The following is a 19,870-nucleotide window of genomic DNA, read 5'->3' on the forward strand; positions in this document are numbered from 1 at the left end:
AAAAATATTCACGGATATATTTCTCGGACTTTCGACAAATGTATGTCATGTTCGTCAATTGACGGGAAATGTTTCGTTTCTATTCTAATTCTGGATAATAATCTTCTCGTCGGGCGACACTTAATTAAATTAATTTAATAAAATGTAAGTAGATGAGATGTACAAATTTTTTAAATGTAATAAAGTTAAATTATAGAAAATTATATAGTAAAATAGTTCCCCTGAGGAGTATAATGGGGAACGAAATGAAGGAGTTTCGCAAGTTTTCGTGTATTATAAGCTACGTAGAAAATTTAGCACTGACCTTTCACGAGTTTCCGAGACTCGTCCTCCAAGACGTTCAATATCGACACCTTCTCTTTGATCTCCTTCTGCAGATTCTCCGTCTTGCGAACTCTTTCCTCCGGCGAGGCCGTGGAGTCCTCTATATCCGCGATCGATTGAGGCGCGGCTTGCTGAATCCAAGATCGGAGCTCCACCAGCTTCGAGTGGAACTTGTTCCATCGAGTACTGTGCTCCTGAAGATAAACCACCTTCTCGCGTACGATCTTCAGCGTGCGCTCCATCCTTTCCTCGGTTTCCGTCACCTCCTTCTCCAAAATCTCTTTCTTGCTCGGAGGTGTCAGCGCCTGCAGGAGATTCGTATGCGTCTCGCGCAGTTTCCTCATCATCTCCTCCGCTGACTTTCTCAGATTCGCGCTAAACTCCTGCTTCTTCTGCAGGTCGGAGGTCACTTGGGTGGCGTCGTAATAAGAGGTCGACTCAATTTGCCGCAGTTCTCTCTCGGCTTGCCCGATCAATCTCAGAATCTCGTCCTTCTGCTCTTGATAAGTACTCCACAGCTTCTGCGAGTCCTTCAGGGACTTGAGCGCCTCCATACTCTGGCCGTACGTGTCGTTCCAGTTGGCCTCTAGCTGCTGGACCTCGGACGAGACGAAGGGCGGTGCGTGTTGGTCCTTCAGGAGGTCTTTGCCGCGCTGCAGCATGCTGACGATTGTTGCTCGCTGCTGTTCCAACTGATTGAGACGCGATTCCTGGTGAGCCACTGCGCTCTGCAGCTTCTCGGGCACCTCGGGCGCGATCTCGATCTTCGACTGCTCGCGAACCTTGCGCAACAAAGTGCAGACCTCGCGTACCTCCTTCCGGTAGGTGTAACTCTTCGAATAGATGTCCGTCTTCGTCATAGTGATCTCGATCGTCGGTATCAGGTTCTTATACCGCGTTATCAGCTGTTCCAAGTTCTGCTGAGCCGTGAGAGCCTCGCGGTCCGAACGGTTGAGCGTCAGGTTGTCGAGGGTTTGTACCAACCACTTCATCTCTTCGCGCTTGCTGTCGGCCTCGCGGCAGATTTTCTGCGAACAATCGACGCCGTTTTACAGTCGTGCTCTCGTAAATGAGATGGATAGCGCAACGTGGATAGCGGAAGAGGTCGCTATTTATCTCCCAGTGAGATCCGGTGTTCTCACCGATGAAGATCTTACTCTGGGAATGAGCGTCGTTAACTGCACTGAACGAAACGCATAGCTAGGAACTACGAACAACCGGAAAGTACAGGTGCACGCATATTTACCGTCAAGGTCTGGAGCTGCAAGGTCCGGGAGGAGCGCAGAAAAAGCGAAGCAGAGTGTTTAAGTATGTGAACCAAGTGTGAGGGAGACAGCGCAGATCTGTCGTGAATCGCAACTGTCGCTTACCTGGAATATGGCTTTCTCCTTCTCGAATTCCTCCAGAGTGTTCACCTCGCGCAAGATGGTCCTCAAGATGTTGTCCACGTGATCCATCCAATGCACCATTTCGTCGAATCTGAAAAAGATCCAAATAGGCACACTGCAACTTCCGTCCAGGGAGATCGCGAGATCGCGTACGGTAACGCGCGACGATTGAACGACGAGCTTACTTCTGTCTGTAGGCAGCCCACTGTTGCTGGGCCTCACGCAACTTCTTCCTCAGGTTCTCCACCTTCTGCGCGGTCGCTTCCCACAGACGTTCGGCGTTTTGCGTGGCATCGGCGAGGCTGGGGTCACTCGGCTTGAGTTTGCCGTAGGCGTCGCTGATCTTCTTCAAGGTCTGCAGGCAGCGCTCGATCTCGAGGACCTTCGAGCTGCGGTTAAGGAAGAACTCTTGGATGCGCTGCTGAATACTGTCCACGTCGTCATTGTTGACCAGCGCCTGTTGCTCCGCACTGATCTCCATCTCGATCTCCTTGAGATACTGAAGGAAGCTGGCTTCGTCCAGGCGAAACTCGAGTCTCATCAGATGAAGCGGAGCGAATGTGAGGACCTCTTTCCAGCGATTCTGCAGAGCCTCCACTGCGTTGGCAATGGAGAGCTGCTGCTCGACCGGCAACACGTTGCGCAGATCTTGACCAGCCTTTACGAGATCCTGTATCCACTTCTCGTTCACCTTGCCGAAGAAATTCTTGTGATACTCGACGGACTGGCGGTTGTCGGTGTGCTTATCGTTGATCATCGTCTCCGCGACCGACAGCCACTCTGAGATTTGTCTCTCGCACTCCTTGAACCTTGTCCAACGTCGCACGGACTCTTGCAGCCGTTGCTCCCAGATCTGCGCCGCCTGGGACACCTCGATGAAGCGATCGTTGAGCTTCCTCAGAGTATCGCCGCCTTCGGCTGTCTCCACGTCGGCGTGACTGTCAACGGCCTTGACGATGCTGGAGAACACCTTGTTCTTGGACTCCAGCATGGATTTGTAGTAGAGCGTTCTCGAGAAGAAGGCCTTGTGGCGGTCCAACTGAGCCAGTGCGGCGTCCCTGCCGCCAGCGAGGTTGATACTGGCCAAGAAGTTCTCGGCTTCGTCCAACCACGCGGATATTTCCTTCTGGCCGGCTTCCAAGGACTCTTGCTGCACCAACAACTGGTGATACAAGTGCAGCTGCATGGGTATTAAGGCACGCACCTTGACGAGGGCCTCTTTCTCCTTCTTCAAAGTGTTCATCATCTTGTCCACCTCGTCGCGCGATAAATCTTGAATGAGAGTCTGGAACTTCTTGCTGATATTCTTGAAGAGATCCTCGATATCCTCGACCTCGTTGTGAAGAGTCTGCAATTTTTCCCCGTAAGCCTTGATCCGTTCGGTCGAGCTGAGTCCGGTAGTCGCCAAGGCAGCCTCTGCATTCCTCAGCCAAGTATGAAGATTCTCCACCCCCGCCTTGTAATCCTTCCTCGTTCGTATCAGATCGCCCGCGTGCATGTACTGCTTCGCCTCCTGGAAGAGTCGCTCCCATCTGGATGTCAAGTTCGTGTAACGCTCTTTCAAGCGGAACGCCACCGATTCGTCGGACGTGGCTATCAAGAAGCTCACGGTGTCCGACAACTGCTGATGCTTGTCTTTCCACACGCTGATATCCTGGAAGAATTCCATCCGCTCATCCTCTGGAAGATTTAGAGCAGGTTCGGCGCGCAACAACCACGCCTCGAACTCGTCCGACACGATGGTCCAACGACGCCAATAAGCCACCACTTCCTCGAGCATGCTCTGGGTGCAGCGCAGGTCCATCGACACGTTCTTCCACTTCTCGGCTGTCTCTCGCATGAAGCGATCGATACTGAGGCTCTCCTCTCGGTCTGAAACTCGGCAAATTTACGGTATTGTTGCGCGACAATGAAGAAGAAGAAGAAGAGGAAGAAGTCGCTTTCACCCCAGTTCCACGAAATTGCTTGCCAGCGCACAAACTGAGGTAGAACTTTGCTCCCCCAAATTGATTAGTTTCTAATTAACTAGCCAATCAGCTGAATGCACGTCTACACTTACCAACATCACCGTCGCGCTTGTACTCATCGGCGACTTGCTGCATGTCCAGGTAGGCCTTCTGGAACTCCTGGAATATTCTGTTTCGCGAGACGAAGTTGCGATACTGCTCCAGCATCTGGTGCACCTTCTCCTCCGTGCCGTATTTAACGTTCCAGCCTTTCAGCTTGGTCTCTACGAGATACAGGAAAGCGACCAGGCAGCATTTGTGCTCCAAGAACTTGAGCTTCACTCTTCGCTTGGCGGCGCGGTCGGGCAATCTGTCGAAGCGCGCGGACATGCTCTGCAGTTGTTCAGGTTGAACTTGTCGGGCCAGCGGCGAGTTTTTGGCGAGTTGTTGGAATTTCTCCGCCACGGCCGGCAGGTCAAGGAAGAACTTCTTGTGATCCTCCAGCTTGTTCGAGATTATATTCGCCGTTCCCTCCGTCATCTCCTCCGGTATGTCGTTGTCCGAGTGCAAGAGAGCTTCGGCTCTCGCCAACCATCTACCAGCTTCTCCCAATTCGCCCGGTAATGCGGAGTCCAGCAACCAGAGCCAGTGTAGCATCTAGGAGGAAGAATCATAACATCGCCTGAAGGAAACTTTCACCACGCGTAAAATCGCGTTCGTCCGCCGCATGGAGAACATGAAGAAGGCACTCACGAGGAGTTCCATTTGTTGCCACAACGTTTGTATGTGTCTCCAAGAATCTCGTGTGATGCTTATCATGCTGGGCGTATCGACCAAACCTTGCATCTTCTTGTATATAATTGATTTCTCGTCAGTTTCCGCCCTGAAGAGCATGTATTCCTGAAAGAAGAAAAGTTACCACGTCGTCCCGAGTCAAGGGATCGCGACGAACCCAAAGTATCTCTCTGCGCCTCCGTTAATACGTTTTCCATCGTTTTCTTATCATCACCCCAGCAGAAATCATATTCGGCGTTGAAAGTTCGAGATGCGAAGAACATTTTGGCCCATTCCCAAGAGCTCACTAGCAAGCTTACCGGATAACTCGGCGGGAAGGCGTTACTTCTGTCGAGTTGCTCGAGATGCCTAACTCTCTCCCTCAGCCAGTTCAACAGCCCGTCGTATTCCTCCTGTATGGCCGCGAACGAATCTGGAGCCGTGTTGCCCGGCTCCGGATACTTGTGCAAGAACTGAGCGACGTAAGTCATGATCGATTTCTCATCGGGCTGCGGCACGTCCACGTCCTCGGGGTCCAAGAGCCGCGCGATGCCCAGCTCGACCTCGGCGATTTGGAAGGCCGTCTCCAGGCGAGCTCTGTTGGACGCTTCTCTCATGGCAGCTATGCTCACCAAGTTGGCCTTGATGGCGTCGATGATAGCCAAGAAGGCATTTCCGTCTCTCCAACTCTCGCCGAAGTCTCGAACTTGGATACCTTGGTCCCTGAGAAAGCAAGCAGCAGTTTATGCGCGCCTGATTCGCGCACGACGTTGCACGGTCGTGCAACGGCGAGCTAATCGCGCAAGAAACAATCCGACGACGGGCTACTGACTTGGGCAAGGCGTTGGTGACCCACTGCAGCAGGGTCTTTCGCGCACCCTGCTTCCACTTCTCGCTGCTGATGCGTCTCCTCTCGCTCGCCGCCGAGCCCTGAGTGCCGAGGCTCTCGAGGCTGCTCTGGCTGCCCCAGGTCTGACCGAGGTACTCGAGGGCCCTCGTGTTCTCCTCGATCTAGAAAAACGCGATCGATCAACCGGAGTCGGGCGCGGTGTTCGCCGCGCGTCCTGGTTCAGCCTCGAGAAACGATCTCTAGCGTGCGTACTATAGTGGGATGCGCAATATTATGCAAGTGCACTTGGTCTCGGCCCGTCTCGGGCCTGCCAACATCAATATCTCACCGCGTCTAAGATTCACGATCTTCTTGCTTATTGCTCTCTACTCACCCGCTTGCGATCCTTCGACCGTAGCTTGTTCATTGGAATACATACGGTTAGCAGAGTGACATAAGTTACTTTACTTCGCGGGACGAGGATTAATCGCGCACGGCGCAATTGCGCTCGCCTCCTCGAACGGGACGCACTCGGGCCGCTCGCGCTCGGGCGGGGGCATCCGGGATCGAAGTGATCGGATTCGGAAATGCATCCTTCACGAAGGAAGGAACAGGTCAAGTTTGCACTTGACACGAAAGCCGCTCAGACGAAAACGGCACCGCGCGCGGCTCGCGTGAGCGACGACTCGTCATTTCGACAGGTAATTTCGTTCGGTCTCGACGACGACGCGACCGCCGCGGCCGCCGCCGCCGCTTGAACGGCGACGTGTACGTAGAAAATTAATCCTCGTCGCGGGGTGTAAAAAAAAAAAATGTGGTGCTGCTGCTGCGTATTCATACTCGAAGTATACTTGTTACGTTACGTGACACGAGCGCTATATTTAAGCAGCTACCGCATACTAAGGTATAATGGTGCTCTTTTGCATAGCTGTAGTCTGAATGACGTAGGAATTGCATTTGTATCCGAAAGTGTGGACAAGTACCTGGAAGTACAAGATGATGGTCCATATCAGGCCCAGCACCACCGGTGGCCGGCCGTCGACCAAGTCGGAAGAGTTGATGTTCACCAGTTTGATCTGCGAAATTCGTGAGATATTCAGCCGTGCCGGTCGATTCTCTCGCCGGCTACTACTAGCGTGCTACACACACACACACAAGAGAGGCGTACTCACTTTCTTGCTCTGTAAAAATTGCAGCGCAGTGTTGGCGTTACTGAGGAAATGCGGTCTCTTTAGGTTACGGCCCCTCTCCACCGGCTGAAAAGATTACGCGCAATTTAAGCAACGACTTTGCGCTGCCTCAACAGCACCGCCGCCAAGTAGCAAGGCGGGTGTTTCATTACCAGTTTCTCCCCCGAAAGAACCTCCAGCAGCGCGAGGAGGCGCGTACCGTCTTTCAGATCCTCGATCAAGTCGTCGACCCGGAGCGGCGGGACTCTCTGCGCAGAGGAAACGTTCGCCAATCGCGATTCTTTAGCAATTGTAATCGCGCAGCATAGATAACGCCGGAACAATGGAAACAGCGCGCGCGCGCGATCACGTGATTCTCTGCCGGCGCTAAATTCGACCTGTCAACCTTGTTGACGTTGTAAAAATACGCATTTGCGCACTTCACAGACGATCGTCTGTGCCGCTTACAACGTATCACACCTGAGAAAGCAACGCGACGACGTGGGTTTGCGTTCGTTCGATCCTCGCCCACTCGCCAACGCACGGACGAGGGCGAACGAAAAATCCGATCGCGAGCGAGGAGGGCGACCGGCAGAAGGAAACGCGATAAAATCGCGGCCGCAATAATAACGAATTTTTATCGTTCTCCGTCCTTCGCTCGCCGGCCCGCGCACGTTGTCCTCCTCGCGCATTTAGCGTCGTGCCACGTCGCTAATGCGGCCGACGAGCGAGACGCTCGCTTTAACGACTTTGCTACTTTTGGCGTATGCATGTCACGACGACGACGGGCGGAATTTCCACGCTAAGCCAAGCTCTGATGGATGCGGAAGTAGGGGAGCATCGAAACTTGAGAGCCAGGTACGGGCTAGATCAGCGCTTCAACGTTCGAGTTTCGATGGCATGATACGAGCTAGTCCCCCGTCGCGTTTTATTACGCGTCACGTAAGGATCGAGAGCGTTACGTAACCGCCGGCGCGGCGGCGGGAAAAAGAAAAAGAGAGAGATAGATAGAGAGAGAGAGAGAGAGAGAGAGAGAGAAGGAAAAAAAAAGCAGAAAATCGAGAAACGACGAGCTCCCGTCGTTATCGTTATCAGGCAGGCTAAACCTACCTGTCGGCTAAATAGCCGACGCGCGCGCGAGCACGAACCGTTGAATCTCACGTAGATGACGCCAGTATTCCTCTTTCCGAGGTGCACTCACCTTCGACAGGTAGGAGTTGATCCAGTTGACGAAAGTTTTCTTCTGCACGCGTTCCTGCTCGTCTGAAAGAAAAGAAACAAAGAAACGAGGATTCAGTTCAGAGATATATTTCTCTTTCGCGAGAGAGATCACGTACATGTATATTTTGCAAAAAAAGAAATAATTTAAGTTTGAGATTTTTAAAAATCACACGATACTCTTCTCCTTCGCAGGAGACACGGAGGGAATTAATTCTGAGTGTAAGAACAGACGGACTGCGTTTTCACGCAGTCGAAATTATGCGTGTAAAATCTGCGTTGAAATGAAATTTGACGTCGATGACTGCAACTCCTGCGACGGTGTCCAATTAATCTCTCGACAATGTGTCTAACGGCATGCCGTTACTGCTCCGGCACGCGTGAAACGAGCGCCGGAGTTTAAGAGCGATTTCTCCGGCGGCATGTTCGACGTGTTCATCAGAGTGCGCAGAAATTATGGAAATAGCGAGAGCGACGGGGAAACGAGGATGAGTCGGATGGGCCGACATTTCGCGAGCTCGAGCCGCGCCGTCAATTATAAAGGATTACGTTGCTGTCGGCGAGACGCATTAGCGCCGTTTTATTTTTAAATCTCGCGTCATTTTCGCCACCTTACCGACTATGGTCGGGCATACGTCACGCCGCGAGGCGCACGTGCGATAATGAATGTGCAACTAGCGCATAGCCGCTCACCGCGGGTCGAGCGGGCATTAAACGATTAAACTGTCACATAAATTATTCGCGATACGCGCGCCCGCGTTTTTAACGCGATTCGACCGCGCGCGCGCGGCGGAAAAAGCTATTATATGCGAGTCGACGAACGCGGAATGAACGCGATCGGCGAAGAAGTAGATCGTCGCGCGCGTTCACTCGCTCTTCGAGCGCAAACCGGCGCAAACTTTGATATTTCGCGTTCGGCACGTGAGTGTCTCTGCGCGACACTCGCGAGCGAACGGAACGGGCATTAATCTCCGCGTGCGAGAGGAAAATAACTCTTCCTCTTCCTAATGAGAGGAAGTTGCTCGAGGAGGCGTCGCGGAGGTACCTCCTTCGCGCGCGCGCGCGCGCGAGAAATGATAAAACGGCTCACGACGCTTGCGAGAAGCGTGAAAAATCCACGCTCCCCGAAATAAAACGGCGTTTGATGTCGCCAACGGCCGCGGACGCCGCCGCGTCGCCTCGGGACAGCGCTGCTTTTCATCGGCTCTTCCCGGCCGCGTCGCGTAATTTTTTCGCGTCGTAACACTGCGCGCTACCGTAATCTTAACGCGTGCAACCGACGATAATTAACAGAGGCGCGTCGCAACGAGCCAACTGACGCAACTTCTTCTTCTCATTTGCGAAGCGACGAGTCTCCGTCTCGGAGAGCAGTCCGCCTCTTCGTTTCACTTCACGCGGCTTGCGCTGCGTAAATCATCGACCCTCCCTGTTGGACGGTGATTCGTGCATTTTTTCGCGCTGCCTCGCAACGGCTAGTGATGTCGACGCACGAAAGAGAGAGAGAGAGAGAGAGAGAGAGAGAGAGAGAGAGAGAGAGATTGTCCCCGATGAATTTCGAAGCTGAAGCGCGCTCGGGCAAATATTAGAAGTTTCGCTTCCAAGAGCAGAAACTTGAACGCTACGCGCTCTGCTCGATAAGATTAACGGAGAGACAGCTCTCCACGTACGTTTCATTCAGAGATAAGGGGAGACACATTAAGAGAGATACCGTGTCGCCGAGCGCTGTCGGGAAGATCGCGCTAACAATTTCACTGGCGATCGATCATTATCGCGTCGGCGCGAGTCACGCTCGTCGGACACGCTCGATCATTCTCTCTCGGCGGAGCTCGATTTTCGAGATGAATCCGACTGGGAAAAGCCGGAAAGGCGTGCCAAGCGAACGACCAGCGCCGCGCGACACGGGCCAAGGAATTTATAGAATTTCTGCAATTTATATCAACTTATCGCGCGACAGAGCGGCTCGCTTGAAGTGGACCGACCTATTGAACTCCGGCGATACGCCTCGGAAATTGTTGAAGAAGAAATTACTATCCGCTCTCCTTATCGCCGTTTTATCTACGAGAGATGCCTGATCGCGGTGTGTAGGCGAAAGCTAGCCGGCGAGCCGCACGGCGCGGTCTGGTAACATTGAAAAGGCAGGATATTCCCACGCGTGCTCATTAACATTTGTGTGACCGTGAGTGTCATGGTTACGGTAAATCGTCGGGCGACCAAACACACACGAAACCGCGAACCGTGCTGCGCCTGCGATGCGTCTGATTTCTGATTACATAATTTCCTCGGCGAGAGGGGCGGAACGGGCGAACCCTCGCGTCAACGCATTCAGCTTATCTCGTGTCGCGAAATTCGAAAGCGTGGAAATAATGAGGGAAATTTGGACGATTGAGCGACGCGTCGGTCGCGAGACTTTCGCGGCGAAGGTGACAAGTCGTGATATGTTGGACTGAAACTCTTCGCGTCGTACGGAGGAATAAAGACTGCTCGAATTACTCGTGACGATGGACGGAGTCGAAGGTGAACGGAGCTTCCAACTCGCAGAAGCGAATTTGCCTGATAAGAAGCGGGCATTCTGTCTCCCTCGAACGGAACCCGTTCAGCCTGCTCGCTGGCGTCCTTCTCTCCGCGCGAGCGCGCGCGCGCGCAATTACGTGGCTCGACTCGAGCCAAGCCGAGCCGAGAAACGACTGTCGTTTTTGCGACACGCGTTGGATTTCCCGCGACGTGCGATAACGTTCGGTATGTATTGCAATTGGCGTGTCGCAATTCCGATCGCCGGGTACGATACCCGCGCTCGTAGCATTTCTAATTTTAGATTCGGCCCGTTCAGGGCGTGGCGCCCGTGCGCGAAAAAGTCGCCAAACGCGAAACTGCACCGCGCGGTAATGTCCGTCGAGCGAACGCTCGCTCGCTCTCTCCGCCGGCATCCAAAATAAATTCGCTTTTAAACGACGCTGCAAATATTATTCCGCGACGCGCGCGGCGCGCGAGCTCGCGAGAGCCGGCGACATTCAGGATTCTGGGACAAGACGATCCGCGATTATGTCATCGGTCGGCTCGAACGAGAGTTCAGCCGCTACCTGCGTGATCGTCCGCCACGATCCACCGGCTGCCACTCGCCGACTCGTGAGCATCTCCTTTCGCGACGTCGCGAAATTCTCACGTAACGGCGGATTCGGTTACTGGAATCGAGAGATATCAATCACGCGGATATCGATATTGCGGGCATATATAAATGACACATTCGTCATTCGTCACGGAATCGATGCCATTGGAATTCATCCCAGCACGGGGCGGGGGGGGAGGAGACGGATTGCACGAATTCACGTGACGATGAGCGAACCGGGCGCGGTTTCGCCGAGGGAAACGTCATTTCTGGAAAAGCGAATTTAGTTCGCGAAGATCAAAGCAATTTCGTTTCTCCCCCTCCCCCCCTCCCCCCGTCGAGCCCCGTTTGGTTAGTTTCACCGCCACGTTGATTCGATCACGATCCTCTGAAGAATTATTCGGCTCGTGCAACCGATTTTCCATTACAGCGCAGCAGACGCAGGTCCGGTTGCAAGAGCAGGAGGAAATTCCTAACTCGTTCTGATTGCTCTCAATTGTTTCAACCGATTTTGGAAGCCATCGAACGTACCCGGCGGAATCGCGGTTAATTGAGATGCGAGGAGAGTTCTTACGGAACAAAGTGGAAACTTTCCGGTCGCTCCTCTCCTTGAAAAAGCGAACTGAAGATGTGTTCACGAAACGTCGGAAGCAAATCCGCGAAGGACACGGTACCGACGCGAAATCGCCAGATCAAACATTTCTCCAGACCGCGGAAGCCTAAAATATCGAGCAGAAATATCGTTTCTGAGTCATGACTTTTCGTCTGCTTCCTATTCGGTTACGCGAAATGAGATCTTTTATCCTCGCAGCCTCGTACTTTCATCCACCCGCCCCTAGCCTTCCCGCCCTCTTTCTTCTCCGTTATCGCTGCGGACCACTTCCCAGACAGGAATTCGCGTCCTGCGGCGACAAATTACACGCGATAGCCGAGTCTGAAAAAGATCCGCAGGCTAAAGCCTCTTCTCCTCGAGCGTCCCGCCATGTCCCGAAGTGGCCGCGTTGTACAGCGGGGAACGAGCGTATCGATGATGTAAGCTTAATTTCAGCCGATCCTACAAATCTCGTGCTCGCCGGCGATTTCCGTGGCGATTCCAGACGACGGAACACACTCGTCTGCTCGTTCACGTGCCTGCTCGAGACTGAACCGCCCTCCAAAAAGAGACAGGCGAAGGCTGAAACGGAGCGGAGTACTCATTAACCGCGCCGTTATAAAGACCCACGTTACAACATGAAATTCTCGTCGTCGCGCATGATGCCCGCCGGGCCACGACGAAAGTGCGTGGAATAAGAATGAGAGCGCAAATATAGAACGTCCCACGAGAGACACCCGGACGTTCCCAACGAGATAAATTCCCCGACGAAGTCGGAATCGATTTCCCTTCACAGCGCGCGCAGACGAGATGTTTGTTTGAATAATAGACCTTGCTGCATCGCGCGACTGACTCGTGTTATATATATATATATATACCATATATACGAAAGTCCCCAAGTTTACACGCCGCAACGGCTAATTAATAATTTTCACTCGGCCATCTTTCGAACGCCGCAACGCGCGAGGAAGTTCATATCGCGCGTAAAATAATTCCCCAGGCTACCTTCGGCTGTTCGGAAGCTGTGCCGCGAGTGTGTGCTCCGTGACGTTTTCGCGCTGCGCGAATGTTAACGTCTTCGCGAAAATATCGTCTCCTTGGGCGGCGCACCTGACATTAACGCGTAAAACGCGTGAAAATCGATTTCCACTCTCTCGCGATTGTCGCGTCCGCACGCCTCGCGCGGCGCGCGTAGCCGCGCGCCCCGCCCATCTGCGATCGATTTATTTGCGCGCGGACAGGTAGGGCCGATAGAAAGAAGATTAACGGAGCGGCCCGCGTCGCGTCGATGGAGGGAAACTTTGAACCGGAACGACGAGACAACGAGTCCGACGAGATCGGGCTCGTTTTCGTTGTTCGCCGGGCGCGTTCGCTGTTTGTTGCGACGGTGGTGCCGACTCGAGGAAGAAAACTTAAATAGACGTCGGCCGTTGAAAGCAACCAGAGACGGTCGCGTGCCGCTCCAGCCGGAGTAACATGGCCGGCCAATAATACATCAGCCGAGCTCTCGTAGATTCATCTCGATCCGGCTTCCGTGAGCCGCCCTTCCGCCCTCCCCCCCCTCCCCCCCCCGAGAACTTGATAATGACCACCACGCCGGTAAATTAGAGTGCAGGGAAAAGGAAGCGGAGGAGAAAAGAAGCCTCAGTCACGTATTACGACGCTTCAGCACCTTTGCCATTGCTACATCCCTTAATTATAGCGATGGCCGAACGTCTTCATGGTGCGCTTCGTTGGCTGACAGCCAGACTCCGTTCCGCCCCGTTTCTCGGCTTCTCGGGAAATCGCGCTGAAAAATGTTACATTTTTGCTCACGCTAAGGCACGCAAATAAATGCTGAGTCCTCACGCTCGCCTCAGCACGTTCAACGTTACACTCGAGGTATCCGAGAGCGTATTCAAGATCTTAACAGCCGTTGACGCCTCTTTCCCACGTGTGTAAAGAACAATCAGCCACGCGCGACCTATACGCTCGGTTACGAGGCGATCTTGCCTACGTGTGGAGGTAGATTGTTCCCGGTAACAGACTCAACGTCAGTCAACGCAGAACGAACGAACGAACTTTTGCGCCGGCGAAACGAAAGCGAAAGAATCGCGGAAGAACGAGGGACTCGGGATAAACTGGTTCTCCCTGGCCACAGCCAACGATATCCTGATATACGTTTTTTTTTTACGTTGCGTAACGAGAAACGAATCTTGGGACTAATTCGCGAGTCTGTCCGTGGACGTCGGAGAATACTACGAAAGCCGTGAAAGATGGATGCGTCCGAGATCCCCGGTTTTCAGAAGAGGAGAGGAGAAGAGGGAGATCGGCAAAGTGGGACAAGTTCTCGAGGATGAGGTCAGACGACGTCTCCCCAGACCAGGCGGCATGAATTGCTAAAGAGGAACGAAGAGAAAGAGAGACGGAAGGAGCAATGGTCGTATCGCGAGAGAGAGAGAGAGAGAGAGAGAGAGAGAGAGAGAGAGAGAGAGACAGAGAGAGAGAGGGAGGAAGGGAGAGAGAATCTCACAAGCCGATGTGCTCTTTTCTCTTATGGCGACGAACTTGCGTCTCGTATAATCGAGTGCCCCGTTGGAATACTTTGGCGATGCGTTACGTAAGCGTGACGGTTCGTTAAATTTAAATAGGCAAAAGCCTACGCGCGCGCCGGCGCCCGCGGGAAAAGGTACAAGGCCTGCGATATAAATATTATTGATTTAATAAAGCGCCTCCGTTCTGAATCTATTCGAGGAGAGGCTAATCGTACCGATGGAGAATTAAAAAAAAAGATACAACAACTGCGACGCAGGCGCGATTATAAATGATTATGAATGTACCAACGTGTCTTTCGCCGGGCGACACCACGGCGTACGGGTGAGCGCGGTGAGATCGATCTTCATCGATCGCCCGCGATGCGATTCTCACTCTTTCTTCCCGAACTCGTGTCGCCAGGTCGTACCGGTCGGCTCTCTTCGCGATATTCATGCGTGTCTCCGATCATCGCCGCAATTATTCCATCCGTGTGTTCCCAGCCGTCACATCCGACCAAGCAACGAATGTTCCACCGAAAGTCCGTCCCGCTAAATTAACGGTCGTCGTAAACACCGTCGTAAAAGCTAAGCGAGCCGATAAAACTGAACGCTCGTCGGCGGAGTAAAAATGGAGGTTATTAAAGTTGCAGCATAATTTCCTCGCGCAGACGGCATAAAAATGGCATGACATTTGTTCCTTCGCGGCGATATCGACGTAGCAGCATTGCGAGACCGGCGAAAGGATTCCTCGGCGGACCGTAAGGAATGATCCGCATTATCCGGAACGTGCCGAAACCACCGCGTATGGGGTACGTTGCACGGTTGCAGGGTAGGAAAGCCCCCTCTCATCGGCGACAACGCGATCCAGGTGAGCCCGATCGCCAACCGCTGACCTACTTCGCGCCTGACCAACAAGGCGGTTTTAACAGGGCCGTGCACCAATCGAAAAACGAACGCGAGATGCGAGATAACGGCGCGCGGCCTTGACATTCATCGCACGATAACTCGCGCAACTCATCAGAACGCGCGAATGTATATATATGTATGTGTATGTACGACTTTTTTGCGGAAAGGTGCGATCTTATCGGCGTATTTAATTGGGAACTTAGCGTGTCAAATGTACTGTCAAATACGCTGATCGATACGCGGCCGATATCGTAAATAGGCAGCTGATAAGCAGTCTGACAAATAAGAAAGGTCACGCGCGCGCACTCGAAAACATGAAGAGCGTTGGACGACGGGCCTGCGTGCGAGTATGCGCGAGCGGAGTTCTCTCGCGCGATATATTTAAAATCGAAATCCATTAGTACGCGGATCGTATCACTCTCCATTAGTCCGGCGGGCAGTGTATTTGCACGCGAAATTGTTTCTTAATTACTCGGTAATTGGTGTTTCACAGATGATGAGGCGAGATCGCATGTTACGGCGCACGTGGCTTGTCAGACGGACCGCGAAGGAGTTACGACATGCGAGAGAGCGCTGCGAGCGCGCGGCGCGGAGAGAGAAATTCCCGGCTATCGTTTTCTGTCATTAACGCGACGGGCCGGACAGCCTTTCGCTCGCGCGCAATCACTTCGAGAGGGAGCGCGTTCTCTCGCTAATGAGCCCGCATCAGAAAATTTGGCGCGGCCGATTAATTCGTCAACGGCATGCGGAGCGGCCAGACGCGACGACAGGATTCCCCGGCGGTGGTGGATTTCGCGCGAGTCGCTTCTCGCGCGAGACGACGCCGCCGCCGCCGCCCCGCCGCCGCCGCGACGACAGACGCACCTTCTCTCCTCTTTAGCGTATCTAGCTCGTTCATAAACGCCCGCATATTTAATTCGGTGTCTTATCTGTCGTTTATCACTCGCGTCTTGCGCCGCCCGTCGTAAAATCTCTCTCGCTCTCTTTCTTTCTCCCCCTCCCTAACCGAGCGTCTCTTAGCCTAGATAGATTCTAGGGACCGGAGGCGAGCAAGAGACGTGGACCAAGATACGGATGACGGAGCAACCTTGAACCGGCGGCCGCGATCGTCATCGTTTACTAACGCGAGTTACGAGGCGTATTACGTTTTATATACGCAGCTCTCGCTGTATCGAATCAATAGCGAACAGCGACGTTACACACGCGGAGAGAGCCGCACACACTGTGCGACCGTGTCGCACCGTTGGAACAATTTTGCATCCGCAACCAGATGCTTTTGCAGGAAGATCATCTCTCTCTCTCTCTCTCTCTCTCTCTCTCTCTCTCTCTCTCTCTCTCTCTCTCTCTCTCTCTCTCTGCCCCGACTGCCTAATTATTACTCTATATATATTACTTTATATTACTGCATATTAATCTATTATTATTTACACCACTATTCATTATATTATTTTTTTTGTATTATATTTTCTTTTTTTTATATTATATTATTCCACTACTTGCTTATACTTATCTAGCATATTCTTTCAACTAATATATAACTAAAAATTCTTTGTATCATTTTTGACTTCCTTGCGCTTGAGGGGACACTATCCTAGAGCGCTCAATAAATAACGCTTTCTCTCTCTCTCTCTCTCTCTCTCTCTCTCTCTCTCGGCGAGAAGCTAGCGGTCGAATTTCCGCGTCTCCGCCAAGAGACAGTCAATTGCACGTTAATAAATACATAACGCGCCGGCACGGCACGAATATTGGACAGCCTCGGCTCGGCTGGCCGTTTCAACGTCCTCGATCTTGAGCGACTTTCGCAAGGTAGAGTTGTCGATCGAAGCGATCTCGCGAGCCACCATTCGCGGAATGACCGATCGCGCTTTCGCAAGAGCCCTTACTCATCAGATACGGAAGATGCGACGTTGGCAAGCGATAACCGCAGGTCCCGGACGCGCACGTCAGCGAACGTCCCCACGGAACATCCGCTCGTCCGGATTCAGCGGGATGACGCTCGCGCGAGAATCTCCAATGGGATTCTATCCTTGTGGAAGGTACGAGAAGGCCGAGTATCGAGCGCGCCTCTCGCCGGCCGGTCTCCTTCCGGCGAGCGGCGGAAGCGTCGGGAGACGACGTGGAGGAGAACGACGGCGACGAAGGAAACGAGAACGGAAGCTCGGCGGAGTAGACGCCGGTGATCAATGCAGGTGAGATACCTTTGATCTCGGCTATGTGTGCGTCGTATTCGCTCCGGCTGCGCACATAGTCCATCCTCGCGGCGACATTCTGGAAGCTCTGGCTGCGGTACTCCGCGTACCATTCCGAAGGTGGCCGGTCGTCTGGCTGGCCGAGCTGCTGGCGAGGGCTGCTGCATCTGCGCTGCGACAGGCTCTCCTCCGAGGGGAATCGCGTGAACGACGTGACCGAGCTGGACTTGCTGCCGTGGCTGTGTACCCCGTGGCTGTGACTCTGATAAGCCGAGTCCTCGAGGGCGTGCTCCTCGCTCGGAGTCCTGCTGGACTCCGTGAAGACGCCCACGGGGCGCTGCTGAACCATCAGCACGGGCGGCTCGCCGTTGCTCGCGCTCGAGCCGATCTCCCGCACGCTCTTCCTCACGGTGATCTTCTCGAACTTCACCATCTTGGCGCCGTTCAACTCGCCCTCCTCCACCAGTCTCTCGAAACTCTCCTCGAACGAGGAGTCGCTCGCCCTGGAGGAGGGCCGCCGGTGCGTCGGCGAGCGGAAGGACGACCTGCGCGCATCGCTGTCCTCCAGGAGGTCCTCGGCGCTCGGGCTACGCCCGGTCGACCAGACCTGCTCGTAGAAGCTCACCCGGTCCCGCAGCCGACCACCACGTGGCGTCCTCGGACTGCCACCCCCAGGACTGTCCACCCTCGGCGGGGTCGGACTGCCTCTGGGTGGAGTTGCCCGTGACATGGCAACGAGGAGTGGCTCGTTGCTACTTCATCGTCATCCAATTCCCAGGATCAGCAGCCGGCACTTCCTCGCAAGACACGGCTCGTCTTGCCCGCGCGTCCTGCCTTTCCCTCTTTCCTCTCGCTTGCGGTTTCACGCCCTAAGCACGACACCTGCCCCGCCGACACCACACCCCATACACCGGAGGCGCGCGTATATATACCACGACGTCACGCCGACGACACCTGTCCGATCTCCCGGTGACCATCGACCGGAGCGCACGATGACGACGATGACGACGACGAAGACGACGACGAGCGACGGTTGACCGGATCATCAACCGGATCGACGAGCTGCACCCTCGGGAACGCAGCTCGAGCCGAGCCACCCTCCGTCAGCAGCCACGCCAACGGAGTACGTACCTACGCTATAGCTCGCGTCGGAGCGTCGGCGTGCGCGCCGGCACTGTGTAAATGCGCGTGTGTGTCGTGTGTGTGTCTATGTGAGAGAGAAGGGGAGAGAGAAAGAGAGAGAGAGAGAGAGACTATTGCATGTATGTATATACAGAGAGCGCGCGCACATGGAACGCTCGGATATGGAATGTATACGGTGGCCGCGCGCGACGGCCGCCGGTTCGATACTACCGGCCCGTCGAGGCCCCCGACGTGTTCTCCAGTGCTCGCACTGCCACCATTCCCACCGCCCGCGACGATGCGCGAGGCGACGCGCAGCACCGGTATCGATGGTGCCTGGCCCAATCGGCAGATCCGACGACCTCTTCGGGTCGTGCCTCCTCGGAGTGCCTCGCGGAGTAGCGAGACTTCTCATGCCGGCCGGCCCTTCCGCGCCTCGGTCTTCGATCAATCTCGTCGTCTTGTCCCTCTCTCCGACATGGCCCTTCGGCGTGGCCCGTGTCGCACCTACAACCTGCCAGCCGGCCGGCCGGCAGACAGGTCGGCGGCGAATCGACCGGCTTCGCATCCGCCGTCGGTGCCGCCGCTTCAGCTGCCGCCTCTCTCACGAGGTGCTCCCGCGACCGCCGCGACCGCGATTAATCGATGATTGCACAGTTGCGCGGTTCTCGTCGCTGCAGCGCTGCTGCGACGTCGGTCCCTCGGATTTATCGTGATCGTTATTCATTGTTCCTCGGCGATCGCGCGTCCCAAGCCGAGCGGAAGCGGAGTCCCCCTGAAACGCGTCCCTCCCGTCATGAAGGAAGCGACGGTCGTTATTAAGGGTTACTCCTTCAGATCCCCGATAACTCTGCTCGCTGATCCTTCTTGAGCTCGAGTTGAAATACAGCGGGATAAATCATCCGCTCGGCGAATCTCGTCGGCGCATCGGCGACGGGGGATTGGGATGGTCCTGGAGCGTTTGACGCGAGGACCGCCTCAATAAAGGGGATTAAAGATCTTATGAGATAAGAATGCTCCCTCAGTCAGCCGGCAAACAAACCCGTAAATCTCCCAAGACGTTGATCCGGACGCCAAACATGTGAGCGTTGCGAAGCGCTGTTGTTGCGTGGAGGCGAAGTGTTTGATGGCAGGCGCAATTGAATATGGAAATTAATCGCGCTCATCCGCGAGGCGGTTGCAGCGCATTAGGCTAACTGGTTCCGCGCGAGCGATCAGGATCTGATTTATCGTCGTGCAGGTCGCGAGTATCGAGTCGTGGAAGCATCATGGCGGTGAGGATCGCGCGAGCGCGCCTCGATTGATTTTCTTCTCTCTCTCTCTCTCTCTCTCTCTCTCTCTCTTCCTGTCTCCTTTTTCCTCGCCGTTTTCCTTTGATTAACAGCCCCTTTGACAACCCGCCGGCAATCTCTCGAACGTCTCTCGTTCTTGATGAGCCGCTCGCGTCAACCTCGCGCGTCCGCTCCGAGAGAGACGCGCCGCAATCCGCGGCTGCCCACGATTACGGAGTATCCCGTCTTAATGGGTCACGCGACGATATCCAGCGCGAGATCGTCAACTTGTGGGGACCGAATCACCTGGCATTGGATTTAATCGGCCGGCGCGCGTTTATCTCCCTGAGTCATGACCCACTCCGCCGCGGTGTATCCGCGGGAGATTTATTAAGCACGCGTGAAGCACTCCTCGCGAGAATACTCGCCGCGAATTTTAACGAGCGCTGCCCGCCATCCGCCGCGGTCTATTAATAGCCGAATTCCAATTGACATAGTTCTGTCGTCTATAAAAAAATTGCCCTCC

General features: G+C 54.2%; 1 protein-coding gene across 12 annotated transcripts in view; it reads right to left on the bottom strand.

The window, feature by feature from the left end:
• Msp300 (Muscle-specific protein 300 kDa) overlaps nt 1-19,870 on the bottom strand; it is a 98,650-nt gene that overhangs the window by 77,338 nt on the left and 1,442 nt on the right. For 6 of the 12 annotated variants that reach the window (XM_025303278.1, XM_025303273.1, XM_025303272.1 and 3 more), the window contains exons 1-14: nt 16,961-18,361; nt 7,632-7,693; nt 6,604-6,699; nt 6,434-6,517; nt 6,245-6,337; nt 5,656-5,679; nt 5,265-5,443; nt 4,753-5,155; nt 4,412-4,558; nt 3,772-4,315; nt 1,898-3,584; nt 1,695-1,803; nt 1,571-1,585; nt 305-1,352 (exon numbers count right to left, since the gene is read on the bottom strand). In XM_025303278.1, coding sequence (XP_025159063.1) covers nt 305-1,352; nt 1,571-1,585; nt 1,695-1,803; nt 1,898-3,584; nt 3,772-4,315; nt 4,412-4,558; nt 4,753-5,155; nt 5,265-5,443; nt 5,656-5,679; nt 6,245-6,337; nt 6,434-6,517; nt 6,604-6,699; nt 7,632-7,693; nt 16,961-17,681 — 5,212 coding nt within the window. In that variant the 5' untranslated portion in view covers nt 17,682-18,361. Of the gene's footprint in view, nt 1-304; nt 1,353-1,570; nt 1,586-1,694; nt 1,804-1,897; nt 3,585-3,771; nt 4,316-4,411; nt 4,559-4,752; nt 5,156-5,264; nt 5,444-5,655; nt 5,680-6,244; nt 6,338-6,433; nt 6,518-6,603; nt 6,700-7,631; nt 7,694-16,960; nt 18,362-19,870 lie in introns of those variants that run through there. The other 6 variants (XM_025303275.1, XM_025303280.1, XM_025303274.1 and 3 more) reach the window with 5 other exon arrangements.

The sequence above is a fragment of the Harpegnathos saltator genome, unplaced genomic scaffold, assembly GCF_003227715.2.
Source record: "Harpegnathos saltator strain DR-91 unplaced genomic scaffold, Hsal_v8.6 scaffold539, whole genome shotgun sequence".
NCBI classification, from domain to species: Eukaryota; Metazoa; Arthropoda; class Insecta; order Hymenoptera; family Formicidae; genus Harpegnathos; species Harpegnathos saltator.